Raw genomic sequence first — 15,160 nt, 5'->3', positions numbered from 1 at the left:
GACATGTAACTCTAAAACTACACCTGTTCATTTACTGCACATCCCACCTATTAGTCGATTTGTAAAATCTTTCACCACCAATTTCTCCACTGATCTATACCATGCATATTTGACTCTCAAAGTCCAGTTGAGCAAAGGAGACTAAGTAACTACCATATTAATTTAAATACTAGAATTCGTGGCCTCTCCTGGAGCCGACACCTTATTGACACCTTATCATGGTGGGGGTTTTGCATGTTCCAATGATCCCAGGAGCTTATGTCGCCCGGGGCTTTATGCCCCTAGTAGGGTCACCCAAGGCAAACAGGTCCTGGGTGAGGAACCAGATGAAATGTGGCTCAAAAAACCCCTTATGATAAATAAAAACATGGACTCACGATTTCCCTTGCCCGGACGCGTGTCACTGGGCCCCCCCCTTGAGCCAGGCCTGGGGGTGGGGCTCGATGGCGAGTGCCAGGTGGCCAGGCCTGCACCCATGAGGCCTGGTCGGGCACAGCCCGAAGAAGGCACATGGGTCCCCCCTCCAATGGGCTCACCACAGGTAGGAGGGGCTAAAGGGGTCAGGTGCAGTGTGAGTTGGGCAGTGGCCGAAGGTGGGGACCTTGGCGGTCTGATCCTCAGCTGCAGAGGCTAGCTCTAGGGACATGGAATGTTACCTCTCCGATGGGGGAGGAGCTTGAGCTGGTGCGCGAGGTTGTGAGTTTCCGATTAGATATATAGCTCACCTCGACACATGGCTTGGGCTCTGGAACCAGTCTCCTCGAAGGAGAGTTGCTCATGGGGAGAGGCGCCGAGCAGGGGTGGGCATACTTATTGCCCCTGACTGGGCTCCTGTACATTTGGGTTTACTGCGGTGGACGAAACGGTAGCCTCCCTTGTTCTGCTGGGGGACTTCAATGCTCACGTGGGCAATGACAGTGAGACCTGGAAGAGTGTGATTGGGAGGAACGCCCCCCCCCCCGATCTGAACCCAAGTCGTATTTTGTTATTGGACTTCTGTGCTCATCACGGATTGTCCATAATGAACACCATGTTCAAGCATAAGGGTGTCCATATGTGCACTGGACACCAGGACACCCTAGGCCGCAGTTCAATGATCAACTTTGTCATGGTGTCATCGGACTTGCGGCTGCATGAATTGGACACTTGGGTGAGGAGATGGCCGGAGCAGTCAACTGATCACTACCAGGTAGTGGGTTGACTCTGCTGGTGGGGGAGGAAGCCGGTCAGACCTGGCAGACCCAAGCGTATAGTGAGGGTCTGCTGGGAACATCTGGCAGAATCCCCTGTCAGGAGGAGCTTCAACTCATACCTCCAGCAGAGCTTCTCCCATGTCCTGGGGGAGGCAGGGGACATTGAGTCCAAATGGGCCATGTTCCACACCTCCATTGTGGAAGTGACTGACCGGAGCTGTGGCCATAAGGTAGTTGGTGCCTGTCATGGCGGCAATCCCCGAACCTGCCGGTGGACACCAGGGGTGAGGGATGCCGTCAAGCTGAAGAAGGAGACCTATTGGGCCTTTTTGGCCTGTAGGACTCCAGAGGCAGCTGACAGGTATGGGCGGGCCAAGCGGAATGCGACTTCGGCGGTCACTGGTTTCAGAGCCCAAACCATGTGTCGAGGTGAGCCCGACTATATCTAGTCGGAACTTCACAACCTCGTACACCAGTTCAGGCTCCTGTCAGAGAGGTGACATTCCATGTCTCTAGAGCTAGCTTCTGCAGCCGAGGATCGAACCGGCAAGGTCCCCACCCTTGGCCACTGCACAACTCACACTGCACCCGACCCCTATGGCCCCTCCTACAGGTGTGGAGCCCATTGAAGGGATATATACACTCACCGGCCACTTTATTATGCACACCTGTCCAACTGCTCGTTGACGCAAATTACTGATCAGCCAATCACATGGTGGCAACTCAATGCATTTAGGCATGTTGACATGGTCAAGACGAACCGCTGCAGTTCAAACCGAGCTTCAGAATGGGGAAGAAAGGTGATTTAAGTGACTTTGAACGTGGCATGGTTGTTAGTGCCAGACGGGCTGGTCTGAGTATTGCAGAAACTGCTGATCTTCTGGGATTGTCACGCACAACCATCTCTAGGGTTTACAGAGAATGGTCCGAAAAAAGGAAAACATCCAGTGAGCGGCAGTTCTGTGGGCGAAAATGCCTTGTTGATGCCAGAGGTCAGAGGAGAATGGCCAGAGTGGTTCGAGCTGATAGAAAGGTAACAGTAAGTCAAATAACCACTCGTTACAACCAAGGTATGCAGAAGAGCATCTCCGAACGCACAACACGTCGAACCTTGAGGCAGATGGGCTAGAGCTGCAGAAGACCACACCGGGTGCCACTCCTGTCAGCAAAGAACAGGAAACTGAGGCTACTATTTGCACAGGCTCACCAAAATTGGACAATAGAAGATTGGAAAAATGTTGCCTGGTCTGATGAGTCTCGATTTCTGCTGTGACATTCGGATGGTAGGGTCAGAATTTGGCATCAACAACATGAAAGCATGGATCCATCCTGCCTTGTATCAACGGTTCAGGCTGGTGGTGGTGGTGTAATGGTGTGGGGGACATTTTCTTGGCACACTTTGGGCCCCTTAGTACTAATTGATCATTGTTGCAACGCCACAGCCTACCTGAGTATTGTTGCTGACCATGTCTATCCCTTTATGACCACAGTGTACCCATCTTCTGATGGCTACTTCCAGCAGGATAATGCACCATGTCATAAAGCTCGAATCATCTCAGACTGGTTTCTTGAACATGACAATGAGTTCACTGTACTGAAATGGCCTCCACAGTCACCAGATCTCAATCCAATAGAGCACCTTTGGGATGTGGTGGAATGGGAGATTCGCATAATGGATGTGCAGCCGACAAATCTGCAGCAACTGCGTTATGCTATCATGTCAATATGGACCAAAATCTCTGAGGAATGTTTCCAGTACCTTGTTGAATCTATGGCATGAAGGATTAAGGCAGTTCTGAAGGCAAAAGGGGATCCAACTCAGTACTAGCAAGGTGCACCTAATAAAGTGGCCGGTCGGTGAGTGTGTATGTGTGTATATATATATATATGTATCAATTGGATAAACAGGATCAGTTGGAAATAACAGGAAACAGCTGGTGACATCGGGATTTCACACGAGGTTAACGAGGGGGGCGTGGCACATGGGAGGATCGGACAAGCAGGGCATAACCGATTTTCACTAACAGGCCCTTCTTTTCAAGCTCATCTATAAACATAATTTCTCCCCACGCCATTATTTTATTTGGAATAATGGTAACATCTTGTTTAAGAACAAATCATTGTTTTATGAGAGGCGGTTTAGAAATGGTATTTTACTTGTAAATCAGTTAGTCAGTGAAAAAGGCCTACCATATAATTACTATACTATACTATACTATACTATACTATACTATACTATAATTACTATAGTTTTTTGCCAAATTCCAAGCACCTGTAGGTCCAAAACGGTTTCAAGAAACTAGCCCAATGTTGCACTTAGTTCTTTAGTAATTTGTATACTTCTGACTTCTGTTTAAGGCTTAAACTATAAAACAAAAGAACATAAGAACATAAGAACATAAGAACTATACAAACGAGAGGAGGCCATTCGGCCCATCAAGCTCGCTTGGGGAGAACTAAACTAATAGCTCAGAGTCGTTAAAATCTTATCTAGCTCTGATTTAAAGGAACCCAAGGATTCAGCTTGCACTACATTATCAGGAAGGGTATTCCATACTCTGACTACACGCTGTGTAAAGAAGTGCTTCCTTAAATCCAGCTTGAAGTGTTCTCCCGCTAATTTCCACCTATGGCCACGAGTTCGTGTATTTAAACTAATGCTGAAGTAACTATTTGCTTGAACAGCATCCAAACCTGTTAGAATCTTATATACCTGGATCATGTCCCCCCTCAGTCTCCTTTGCTTGAGACTGAACAGATTTAGCTCAAGTAACCGTTCCTCGTATGACATTCCTCTAAGACCAGGAATCATTTTTGTGGCCCTACGCTGCACCTTTTCTAAGGCCACAATGTCCTTTTTAAGATATGGTGACCAAACCTGCACACAATATTCTAGGTGAGGTCTCACCAAGGAATTGTATAATCTTAGCATTACCTCCCTTGACTTAAACTCCACACACCTGGAGATGTACCCCAACATCCTATTGGCCTTTTTTATTGCTTCCCCACACTGGCGAGAATGGGACATGGAAGCATCAACATACACACCAAGGTCTTTCTCATGATCAGCTACCTTTATTTCAGTGACACCCATGAAATACCTGTACTTTATATTTCTGCTCCCTAGATGGAGTACCTTACATTTATCGACGTTAAATTTCATCTGCCAGGTATCGGCCCAGTCACTAATTAAATCAAGATCCCGCTGTAGCTGCTGAGCCACTAATTCAGTATCTTTCTATATCGTGGATTTTCACCTATTGCTGATGGGTCTAGAACGTAATTTCCGCGATAGGCAGAGGATCACTATATTCTATATGTAGAATGTAGGACTGGACCAGTATCTAAATTTGCAGTGTGGATTATTATATTAATATTATTAAATATACTTATTATTAAATAAGCAGTAACTTGGTAAATTACATGATTATTAATGAGAAAATGTTTATACAGCCTATGTTGTAAACAATACATAGGAAATGTTGTTTGTTAAAAATGCTCTCCAAACTGTGGTTTCCAAACAGTTTCCAAAATTTACTTAATATGTTTTTTTTTGTTTGTAAGTTTCTATGTCACAGGGCAGAGATACGGGACAGAACATGTGACAATCTAATGTGGGTCTAGCATGTGAAAGCCCCTTTTATCATCAACTCATGACACAAATGCAAAAACTACACAATTAAAGCATTTTTTCCACCTTTTATTTTCCCCATTTGAAACAGGAGCAGAAAATGTTGCCCAAATAAACAATGCACTGGTAGTGGTCATCATTGTGTAATGAAAATAAATTATGCCCAGCAATGAAATTAATAACAGCAATTACCATCATAATCACAAATAATCACAAAAAAACAATAAGATATGAAATTATGTTCTAGGAAACTTTCACTGCTTGTATATGTATATATATATATATATACAATCACCATTTGGAAGAGGAACACAAATCAGTTTACGCACTTTTAGCAAGAAACACAAGCATGTTTACTCTGCTAGGGTTTAGCTGTGTTTTTGGTCGGGTGTGCTTATCACAGAACTGCAAGAAGGATTTTTTTTGTTTGTTTTTAATCCCAATAAAGTGGTTTATCTTGGGGAAAATAGAATTGGTTGTAACTAACATTGAAAACTCTTTACACACATTTTTAATTTATCAATACAGTGTACACACCCCTGTTAAAATGGTAGGTTTTTGTGAAAAAATATAAGCTGGTTGCATAAGTGTGCACACCCATAAAATAGTACATCTTTGAAGCTGTCACACCCGACTTGTACGATCCTCCTGTGTGCCACGCCCCCTCATTTACCTCATGTGAATTCCTGAGTGTTCTCAGGTGTTCTGCATTTCCGTCTCTTAGTTTTGTGTATTTAGTCCACAATCGAGTATGCTTCCCCAGTCCTGTCATAGACGTTTTCACCATGTTGTGCTCTGCCAGCATTAAACCCCCTTGTTTTGGATCTCCGTGTGCCTGACCCTGATTCCCCGCTTCCTGCTTGCTCACCCTGCACACTGTAATCACAGTATGACAGGACTTCCCAAGAAGACGCCTCAGCTAACCGAAGCTGAATATGGTGATCTCGTTTGCGAGGTGGAATACTGGCTTCAACAAGTCCTCCACCTGCTGCTCCACCCGAGGTCCCGGCGCGGCCTCCGCCTGCTACTCCACCTGAGGTCCCGGCCCCTGCGAGGCTCCTGTGCCGCCTCCACCACCCTGCGAGGCTCAGACAGCACCTCAGGTCTCTGAAGTACCTCCCACGCCAGATGCTACTTCCCCACCCAAGGTCCCGGAGCTGTCTCCGCCTCCTGTTCCACCAGAGGTCCCAGCTCCACCCACGTCTGATGTTCTGGCAACTGATGTTCCAACTACAGCCATCCTGGTTCCTGTCCCAGCTCCCTTGACCCAAATCCCTGTCCCTGAGGTGGCCTCGGACTTTCTGAACACTGCTCCTTCCCCATAGGGGAAGGAGGAACTTGAGTGGGACCCCTCAGGGCTTTTCCTGGTGGCCTCAAAGGACCCCTCCAGTGGATCACCCCAACCAGCGCTCCAGCGTGGTGGATCCCGGTCAGGGCTCCACCTTTCGGTGTCCTGAAAGGGGAGAGGACACAAACACAAGGGTCAGGTCCAGCCCACCTTGCCCCCTGGCTCGCCCTTGTTTCCCCGGGCTCCTGTTCGGCGTTCACCTACGGATCCTCCGGCTTCCACTCGGCAGTTGCCTGGCTCCGTCCGCGTCTGATGTTCTGGAACCTGATGTTCCGACTATGCCCGTCCTTGTTCCTGTCACAGCTCCCTTGACCTAAATCCCTGTCCCTGAGGTGGTCCCGGACTTTCTGAACACCAGCTTGCCTGCGGCTTCCAATCGTCTGTCGCCTGTGGTCCCTCTGGCTTCCACTTGGCAGTTGCCTGCGGCACCTCCTCAGCCGCCTACGATCCTGAGTTCGCCACCTCGTCGATCGCTGGCGAGCCTCCCTGCTCTGAGTCCTTGGTTGCCTTCTCCAGCTATGGTGTCCCCTTCGCCTGTGGCAGTTCCTTCTCCCTCCTCCCCTTCTCCGGTTGCCCCTTCATCAACCTACTCGCCTTCATCGCCTGTCCCTCCGCCATCCTGGACGGCCCCTCCGACGCTCCCTCCTGCTCCCTCCTCGTGTCTGCCGAGGGTCCCCTTGCTGGCAGTCGCTTGCCGCTCCTGTGGCTTCAGCCTTCCATTCACCAGGGTCCCCTTGTGCTCCCCATTGTCCTCCATCCTTTCCCTTTCAGCCTCCTTCTTTCGTCCCTCCTGTATCTGCTCCTCGCCCTCCTGTGTCTCCTCTGTTCACACCTGGTCCTTTTGTTCCTCCGTTCTCTGTTCCATCTGTATCTTCTTTCCTGGCCTGCCTGTTTGCGTTCCCTGTCTTGTGTCAGGTCCTATCCCTGTGCCTGTTCTGTGTGTCTATTCTGTTCCCGGTTCCTCGTTGATGTTTTTGCTTTTGTCTTCCAGGGCCTGGAGCGCACGCCTTTGGGGGGGGCGGTTCTGTCACACCCGACTAGTACGATCTTCCTGTATGCCACACCCCCTCATTTACCTCATGTGAATTCCTGAGTGTTCTCAGGTGTTCTACATTTCTGTCTCTTAGTTTTGTGTATTTAGTCCATGTTCGAGTATGTTTCCCCAGTCCCGTCAAAGACATTTTCACCGTGTTTTGCTCTGCCAGCATTAAACCCCTTTGTTTTGGATCTCCCTGTGCCTGACCCTGATTTCCCGCTTCCTGTTCGCTCACCCTGCACATGGTCACCACAGAAGCACCTTTTGATTTAATTACAGCATTAAATCTTTTTGGGTACACACCTGCCATTAAGTAATGTGACTTTGATTAACTCCAAATATAGTTCAGTTGTCCTAGTAGGATTTTCCTGACATTCATCCAGTTGCATCCTACAGCAAAAGCCATGGTTCACAGAGAGCTTACAAAGCATCAAAGGGATCTCATTGTTCAAACATATTAGTCAGGAGAAGGGTTCAAAACAATTTACACAGCAAATTACCATTGAACACAGTGAAGACAGTCCCTCCAAAATTTAAGAAAAATTTAATTCTATCATTATTTTTTGTTTTGTTGTGATTTAGTCATGGTATAAGCGGGATAAACCATTTGAAGATGTGTAGTTATAAGAAAAATATATCAACTTGGTCAGCATTAAGTTCCATGCATCCATCCATTATCCAATACTTATCCAGGGTCGGGTCTAAGCAGGGATGCCCAGACCCCTCTCTCAGCAACCAGCTCTTCCAGCTCCTCCGGGGTAACACCAAGGTGTTCCCAGGCCAGCCAAGAGATGTAATCTCTGCAGCGTGTCCTGGGTCTGCCTCGGGGCCTCCTCCCTGTTGGACATGACCAAAGCACCTCCACAGAGAGCCGTCCAGGAGGCACCCTAGATAGATGTCCGAACCACCTAAACTGGCTCCTTTCGATTCAGAGGAGCAGAGGCTTTATTTTGAGCCCCTCCCAAATTTCTGAGCTCCTCACGCTTTCTCTAAGGCTGATCCCAGACTCTCTGTGGAGGAAACTCATTTCTGCTGTTTGTATCCATGATCTCATTCTTTTGGTCATTATCTAGAGCTGATAACCAAAGGTAAGGGTAAGAACGCAGATCGAATGGTAAATCGAGAGCTTTGCCTTCCAGAATAGATTTGCATAAGTTACTGATGTGTACAATGTTCCTGGAAAGTTTGGAAAAAGAACCACGGCGTTAAGCATCTCATCAACTCAGCCATTTCTTTGTTGTCACTAAGTGCTGTGGCTTCAGTTTTTGTGCAATTTTAATGCAACTTGAAAACAAGTCCATATCTTCATCCATATAGTGTGCCTGCAAAGGTTGAAACAGATCTGTCAAATACTTTATGAGTTATTGCACTAATGCGATAAGTGTCATGAACTACCCTTTTTCCTTACTTTCACTGTGTGGCGCTGCTTCAATTTTCAAATTCTCATACTTTGATCCAGTTTGTCACTCCTACAATGTGCTTGCAAAGTTTGATAAAGATTCATAAAATACTTTCAGTTACTTTGTTCAAAATAAGTGTCTTCTACAGCTGACATTTCCTTCCTTTGTTGCCACACAGTGTTGCTGCTTCATTTTTTGGCCAGTGCATTTGAAAATTAAATCAAGTGTAGATCTAATTCTTGACTTATATCATTCACAAGGTCCAATGTCATACTTTTCACATTTCCATTTCCAGCCACTAAGTGGCTTTGCTTCAATTTTGGGGCAGTCTATGGCCAGATTAAATCAGTTTCCAGTTAGCAGCCAAAGTTTGACATCCGCCTGGTCCCAAAGACAAATGCATTCCTTTTCTGGGCAATACAGTCAGGCCTGCAGATCAATTTTTTCAGAATAGAATAGAAAATTTATATTTTCAGAATAGAAAAAGATGTCATTCCACTAATCTGCACCTGCAACCCCTGCTTGGCAAGTGACTCAGAGGTTAGACTGTCACCGGTATCAGCAATATTAATCAATCGGTAATCAGTATCGGTCAAAATTTCCACATTGGTGCACAACTCTTTTTACATTTATTATAGATAAACAATCTAAAGACAAATATGACAAAATTGCAACACGAAAGCCCGAGCACAAAAGAGAAAGCCACTTTTATGTTGAATTGTGGAGTATTTTTTTTCCTGAAAAAGGTTCCTGTGGTGAGAGAGACTATGGTTTTAATTGTGATGAAAAGACAGATGTCATTAAAGAATTAATCATCTTTCATCTTAATAACAATTATACACTATGTGTCCTTCAGAATGAACATAAGAATTAAAACTTTATTACAGGGGAACATGAATAGGAGGATAAGGAAGTGTTTGAGAAACTGGTGATTGCAGATATTTTCTGACCATGAATCTTGTTTCAGCTCATGACCCTATATAAGAGTGGCTGTAGAGTATTAGCATATAAACATGTTCTAGTCTTGGACTGGTAGTTGATCAGTATTTAATGCAGTTGTTCCCATGTGATTGTCTGTGTTTATGTTTCAGGAAATTCATATTCTGCAGAAGAAGTCAAACTACCATGAGCTAGAGCAAGAAAGACTGGAGGCTATCCATAGGCTGCAGGTGATCTCCTTAAATAAGTCCATATGGGCAACGATGCATTCTACTTTCAGTTTGATTTTTAGTACTGTTAGTACTTGACTACAAAATGGCATAAGAATGTTGGTTGTATCATTTCCATCCATCCATGAATGATTTATCCTGGATATGGGAGAGGTGAGGCTATCAGAAACAGCACAAGGCAGGGCATACCATGAATGGAATGATAATCCATCATAGAGCACATATGTACACACAGACAATAGGCAATGGAGAGAATAGTCAGCCTAAACAACATATCTTTGGACTGCTCAAAATCCTCAAAACTCGGAATGAATGTATAATTATAATAATAATAACAATAAATTAACAACAGGTGCATTAGAGGGGCAAGAATGAGACGACCCCCCAAAACAGGAATGCTTTAACAGGTGGAGGCCACTGACATTTTTCCTCCTCATCTTTTTTGATAGTTTTTCACTAGTTTTTCTAAAGAGAGTGTCACTACAGGTAGCATGAGGCAATACCTGGACCATACAGAGGTTGCACAGGTAGTCCAACTCTTCCAGGATGGCGCATCAATACGTGCCATTGCCAGAAGGTTTGCTGTGTCTCCCAGCAGAGTCTCAAGGGCATGGAGGAGATTCCAGGAGACAGGCAGTTATTCTACGAGAGATGGACAGGGCCATAGAAGGTCCTTAACCCACCAGGAGACACAGATATCTGCTCCTCTGTGCAAGGAGGAGCAGGATGAGCATTGTTAGAGCCCTACAAAATGACCTCCAGCAGGCCACTGGTGTGAATGTCTCTGAACAAACAATCAGACACAGACTTGATAAGGGTGGCCTGAGGGCCCGACATCCTTTAGTGGACCCTGTGCTCACTGTCCAGCACCATGGAGCTCGATTGGCATTTTCCATAGAATACCAGAATTGGCAGGTTCACCACTGGCACCCTGTGCTTTTCACAGATAAGAGCAGGTTCACCCTGAGCACATGTGTCTGGAGAAGCCATGCTGAATGTTATGCTGTCTGTACCCTGTAACACTGTTCAGTATAACCAGTTCGGTGGTGGGTCAGTGATGGTCTGGGGAGGCAAATTCATGGAGGGACGCACAGACCACTACCGGCTAGACAACGACACCTTGATTGCCATTAGGTATCAGGATGAAATCCTTGGACCCATTGTCAGACCCAACACTGGTGCAGTGGGTCCTGGGTTCCCCCTGGTGCATGACAATGCCCGGCTTCATGTGGCAAGAGTATGCAAGTAGTTCTTGGAGGATGAAGGAATTTGCTGCAATGAAATTTTAGCAAAATGGACTAACCTGCCACATCATTTTTTCACTTAGATTTTCGGGGTATCTTTGAATTCAGCCCTTTGTAGGTTGATAATTTTCTTTTCCATCAAACGATGTGGCATCCTTTTGTTCCTAACACATTACCCAGGTCATATCAATATAGATATCCAGCATCATTTTTTCTTCCAATTGAGATCTGATTTGTGTTTTCAATGAGTTCCTTCAAGATTTCTGAGCAGTGTATATTTGTATTATTCATATAATCTGTATTATATGTACTGGACACAAAACAGGTGAAAAGTACTATTTGTAAGCGGAAACCACAGAAAGCAATTGATAAACACCAGCAATGACCTTGTCACTTCTCATGGTTTTCAGGAGATGGAGATGCGGAACATAGAGCTGGAGCGGCAGGTGCAGAATGCTGAGCAAACTCTAGCCTCTTCCCTCGAGGACAGGGACCGGACTGAAAGTGAGATGCAAAGGGTCATTGACATCTTGGATGTCAAGATCTTTGATTTGAATGACTTAAGGCAAAGCCTAGTAAAACTGATTGATAAGTAGATCAGGTAGAATGTCATCTACTGGCTACTATATACAATGCTGGTAAGCGGGGAGAGGTGGCTCAGATCATCCCAACCAGAAGTGATATTTTACCAATGAAGGAAGAGAGCCCTGACACAGCCTGTAGAATTACACTCATAATTTTCAATTCTTTTATTGTTTTCTGTTTTGGTATAGTTTTCACAGGAAAATATTGATTTACTAAAGTGCTTTGCAGTATGTTTGAATTAGCATTACAGTTAGCATCAGCACTGTCTGTTATCTACGTATGTAAAAGCTATAACATCAGTGTTAAAATTAACAATGATGAACAGGTACTGGGTTTTAGTTATTTACTTATAGTATGAACTGTTTCAAAAATGGGTAGTCATAATTTTTTTATGAAAATGTGTACAAACAAAAGGAATGTTTTTAGAATTTAAAACGCTTTTAGAACTGTTTAAAAGCACAGAGTGGTGTGTGAAACTCAAATTTGCCAATAGCAAAAGTGCCATCATTCTTACAGGTTTAGTACTTTTGTTCATTATATTATACTGTTTTAATGTTCTTAAAATTAAGCTAGAAACACATGTCCAAACATGTGAGCTCTCGTCTGGCTATTACATTTCTACCTGAACGGTGTGATTGACCTGTCAAAATTCAGGATATATTAAATTTTTAGATGCACATTTTATCAATTCAGACCAACGTATATGGTGAAAGAGGCAAAACAGCAATACATTCACAGTATCAACTGTTGACAGACAACTGTTATTGACAGATATACATCTATAGTATCGACATTACTTAACACAGCATCAATACAAGAGGTAGTGAAAAGTTTCTTTGTGATCATAGTGCACATTGCATAATAGTTCTTTAGACACACCCAAGCAAATATGAAATGATAAAAAAATTTGCAATGAATATGTAACTTTGACCACACCCCATTGGTATTACAAAACATATTATCATTGATCTTTGGACAAGTTAGCTTTGGTAACATAATGCAAAATCAAGAATATTATATGCAAGTGAAGCTTCAGCATGGACCTTATTGTTTCAGTAAGCTCCCAATCAGCATTATTCTGTTTTATACCAGTACTTCCCAGATTAGTTTTTGGATTCATGTGAAGCAATATATTCTCAAATGTGCTGTGCTTTATGCTGATTTAACAGGTTCAAGTGTTAAATGTAATACTGAAATGTTGAATAGAAATATTGTCATAAGGGCTCTTGGTAAAATTGCCTTTAAGGTTATTAATACAAAGATTAGTGAAGTAAAATCCAATAAATGTTCCAAGCATTTGTTGACCAAACCAGGCATAGGATTATTCCAATTTGCTCACTTGTCATTATGTGGGGATGCGCTCATTTTAATCTGGGTGAGGAAACCGATTTCCTCCCATAATTTGTCAGGTGTGACAAATGCATGCTTCCTTTATGCTGGCATGGCTACAAAACAATTTTTCTATTCAACTGGACATTGCTGCATTTAACCTCTGGCCTCAAGACTTGGGAGGAACATGCTTTATAAGTCATCAAAGAACAGTTAGCAAGTATTTGGTTTAATGGAACTGCCTCAGAAAGTCTAACTTTATAGTATATTGCCATTTTTGAAACTTGTTATACTGAAATGATATTTATGCCAGATACGTAGGTAGATTTATTATATTGTTCGTAAATCTTTTGTGCAGCTATTAATATTTGGCTCAGTCGAATCATTTTAGAGTAATTAGTACACAGCATAATGTTGTAGGTTTCAATCATAACAATGATTGCTTACTCCAGCTGTAACTACATTAATAGCTGCATGTGTTTTGTACTGAAGCAGCAATAACATGTGTAGGTGGATATAGTATATTTTGAAAGTATATTTTTGACTATGTGAACAAAGGCTAGCAATAAACAATGCAATCATGTTTATTGATGATAAAAAAATAAATATTTTGGAAACGGCTCTTATACTGTTATAAACTTCTGCAATGGGAAATTGAGATAATCGGTTTTGCACTCTCTTTAAAGCAAACTAGGTCCGCAGGTTTAGGTGTATGTTATTAATGTACTGTATTGAGATATGTGGTTATTAATTGAAAAATAATTGAATCTTTTGACGCTTTAGTATTCACGTCATTCACCTCATGAATATAGTGAAAACTAACTTTTCAAAATGACCATTTCAGACTCTAATTGTAGGAATTATTTCTTTGTGTGTGTAATGAAAGTAGCTGTACACAGTGTTTTGTGAATCAAAATCCCCTTGTGAAATGCTACAGTTTAACGTGAGGCTACAGGAACACCAGACCACCCTATGTATTATATTTATTTTACAGATTTTTTTTGATCCATGTTACAATAAAGAAGCAATATGACTTTCATTATTATTTCATTTGTATGCAATAAAATATTCCAATAAACTAATGGCAAACGGTGTATTATGATGTGATTGAGTATTTACGTGTTTTTGTTTGAGGGGAGTTGAAGTAAATGAAACTGAAAGGTATTTACTGTTTTATAATGAAAATATATTATTTTTGTGCTCAATCAAAGAGTTGTTTATATAGGTATGGTTGCTGCCATTGATGTGAGCCTGATGTAGCCCAACCATAGAACATTCAGTGCATGTCATTGCATTATGAAACCCTAGTTCTGTAGACCCCTACCCTAAATTATCTGCTAACGAATGTCTCCCTCTTTCCTCTTTAGAAAATAATGATGACATTATCAAGATTATTGATGGATGGGTAGCAAATTAATATTTATACCCATGAAAGTCTAATTTTTAACTATAGAGATCAATGTTGTAGGAGATCCCTAAACATAAATGCCCCAGAAATATTTTTAAATGTTTTTTGGGATAAATATATGGGTAAAGATAAATAAGTACAAAACCCTGCATGCTTTAGCAAATCAATACCCGATGAATGACCTCATTTGAGAACATGATAAAACATTGAACATGAAGACTATAGATTTGATGTGAGGTAACAAATGGGACAAGAATATGGGAGGAAGGTGGATTATACCTGAGAAGATTCCTCTATGCAAGCTAAGCACAAAAACATGTTGCATCATGTGTATAGCCGGGTGTGTTGGGTAACCAGATAATTCATATCAAGGAGGACACATTGAGCTTGAGGATTTGTCAACTAGTATTACAGTTAAAAGGACCTTAAGCCAGTGCAGAAATTGGGGGCTCGTCCGTTCCTATCTTTTTTCCGGTGTTTGTCTGTTACGTGCCGTAAGGTTCAGGGGGAGGGATTGCCCTGCAGATCCTAATCGTCGCCCGTTGCTCCCTTCGACTCCGCCTCCCGGACCTGGCCACGCCCCAACCTTCGACGCTGCTTCCGCATCTAGTATTGAAAAAGCCGTGGCGGGAGATTAGCGGGAGCTCTGCTCTTGGTTGGTTTTGTTGTTGGTTTGCTTGCGTTCTTTTGGATTGATTGGTGTATGACAGTTTTGGTTTTCTGGTTTTCGTCTCTTGCTTTGCCCTTCTGTACCTTTGCCTTCGGTTTTGACTGCTTTCTGGTTGTGATCTCTTGTCTTCTTACTGACTCCTCTCTT

At 43.3% G+C, this 15,160-nt stretch overlaps 1 protein-coding gene across 5 annotated transcripts in view; it reads left to right on the top strand.

Moving 5' to 3' along the window:
* The window catches only part of LOC125717170 (homer protein homolog 3-like), a 61,942-nt gene extending 47,740 nt beyond the window's left edge, over positions 1-14,202 (top strand). For 2 of the 5 annotated variants that reach the window (XM_048990167.1, XM_048990165.1), the window contains exons 9-10: positions 9,700-9,777; positions 11,432-14,200. In XM_048990167.1, coding sequence (XP_048846124.1) covers positions 9,700-9,777; positions 11,432-11,617 — 264 coding nt within the window. In that variant the 3' untranslated portion in view covers positions 11,618-14,200. Of the gene's footprint in view, positions 1-7,163; positions 7,400-9,699; positions 9,778-11,431 lie in introns of those variants that run through there. The other 3 variants (XM_048990166.1, XM_048990164.1, XM_048990169.1) reach the window with 3 other exon arrangements.
* Positions 14,203-15,160: the final 958 nt, after the last annotated feature.

This window comes from Brienomyrus brachyistius, chromosome 21 (assembly GCF_023856365.1).
Source record: "Brienomyrus brachyistius isolate T26 chromosome 21, BBRACH_0.4, whole genome shotgun sequence".
In the NCBI taxonomy this organism is placed as follows: Eukaryota; Metazoa; Chordata; class Actinopteri; order Osteoglossiformes; family Mormyridae; genus Brienomyrus; species Brienomyrus brachyistius.
This window is presented reverse-complemented; position numbering and strand designations above follow the sequence as displayed.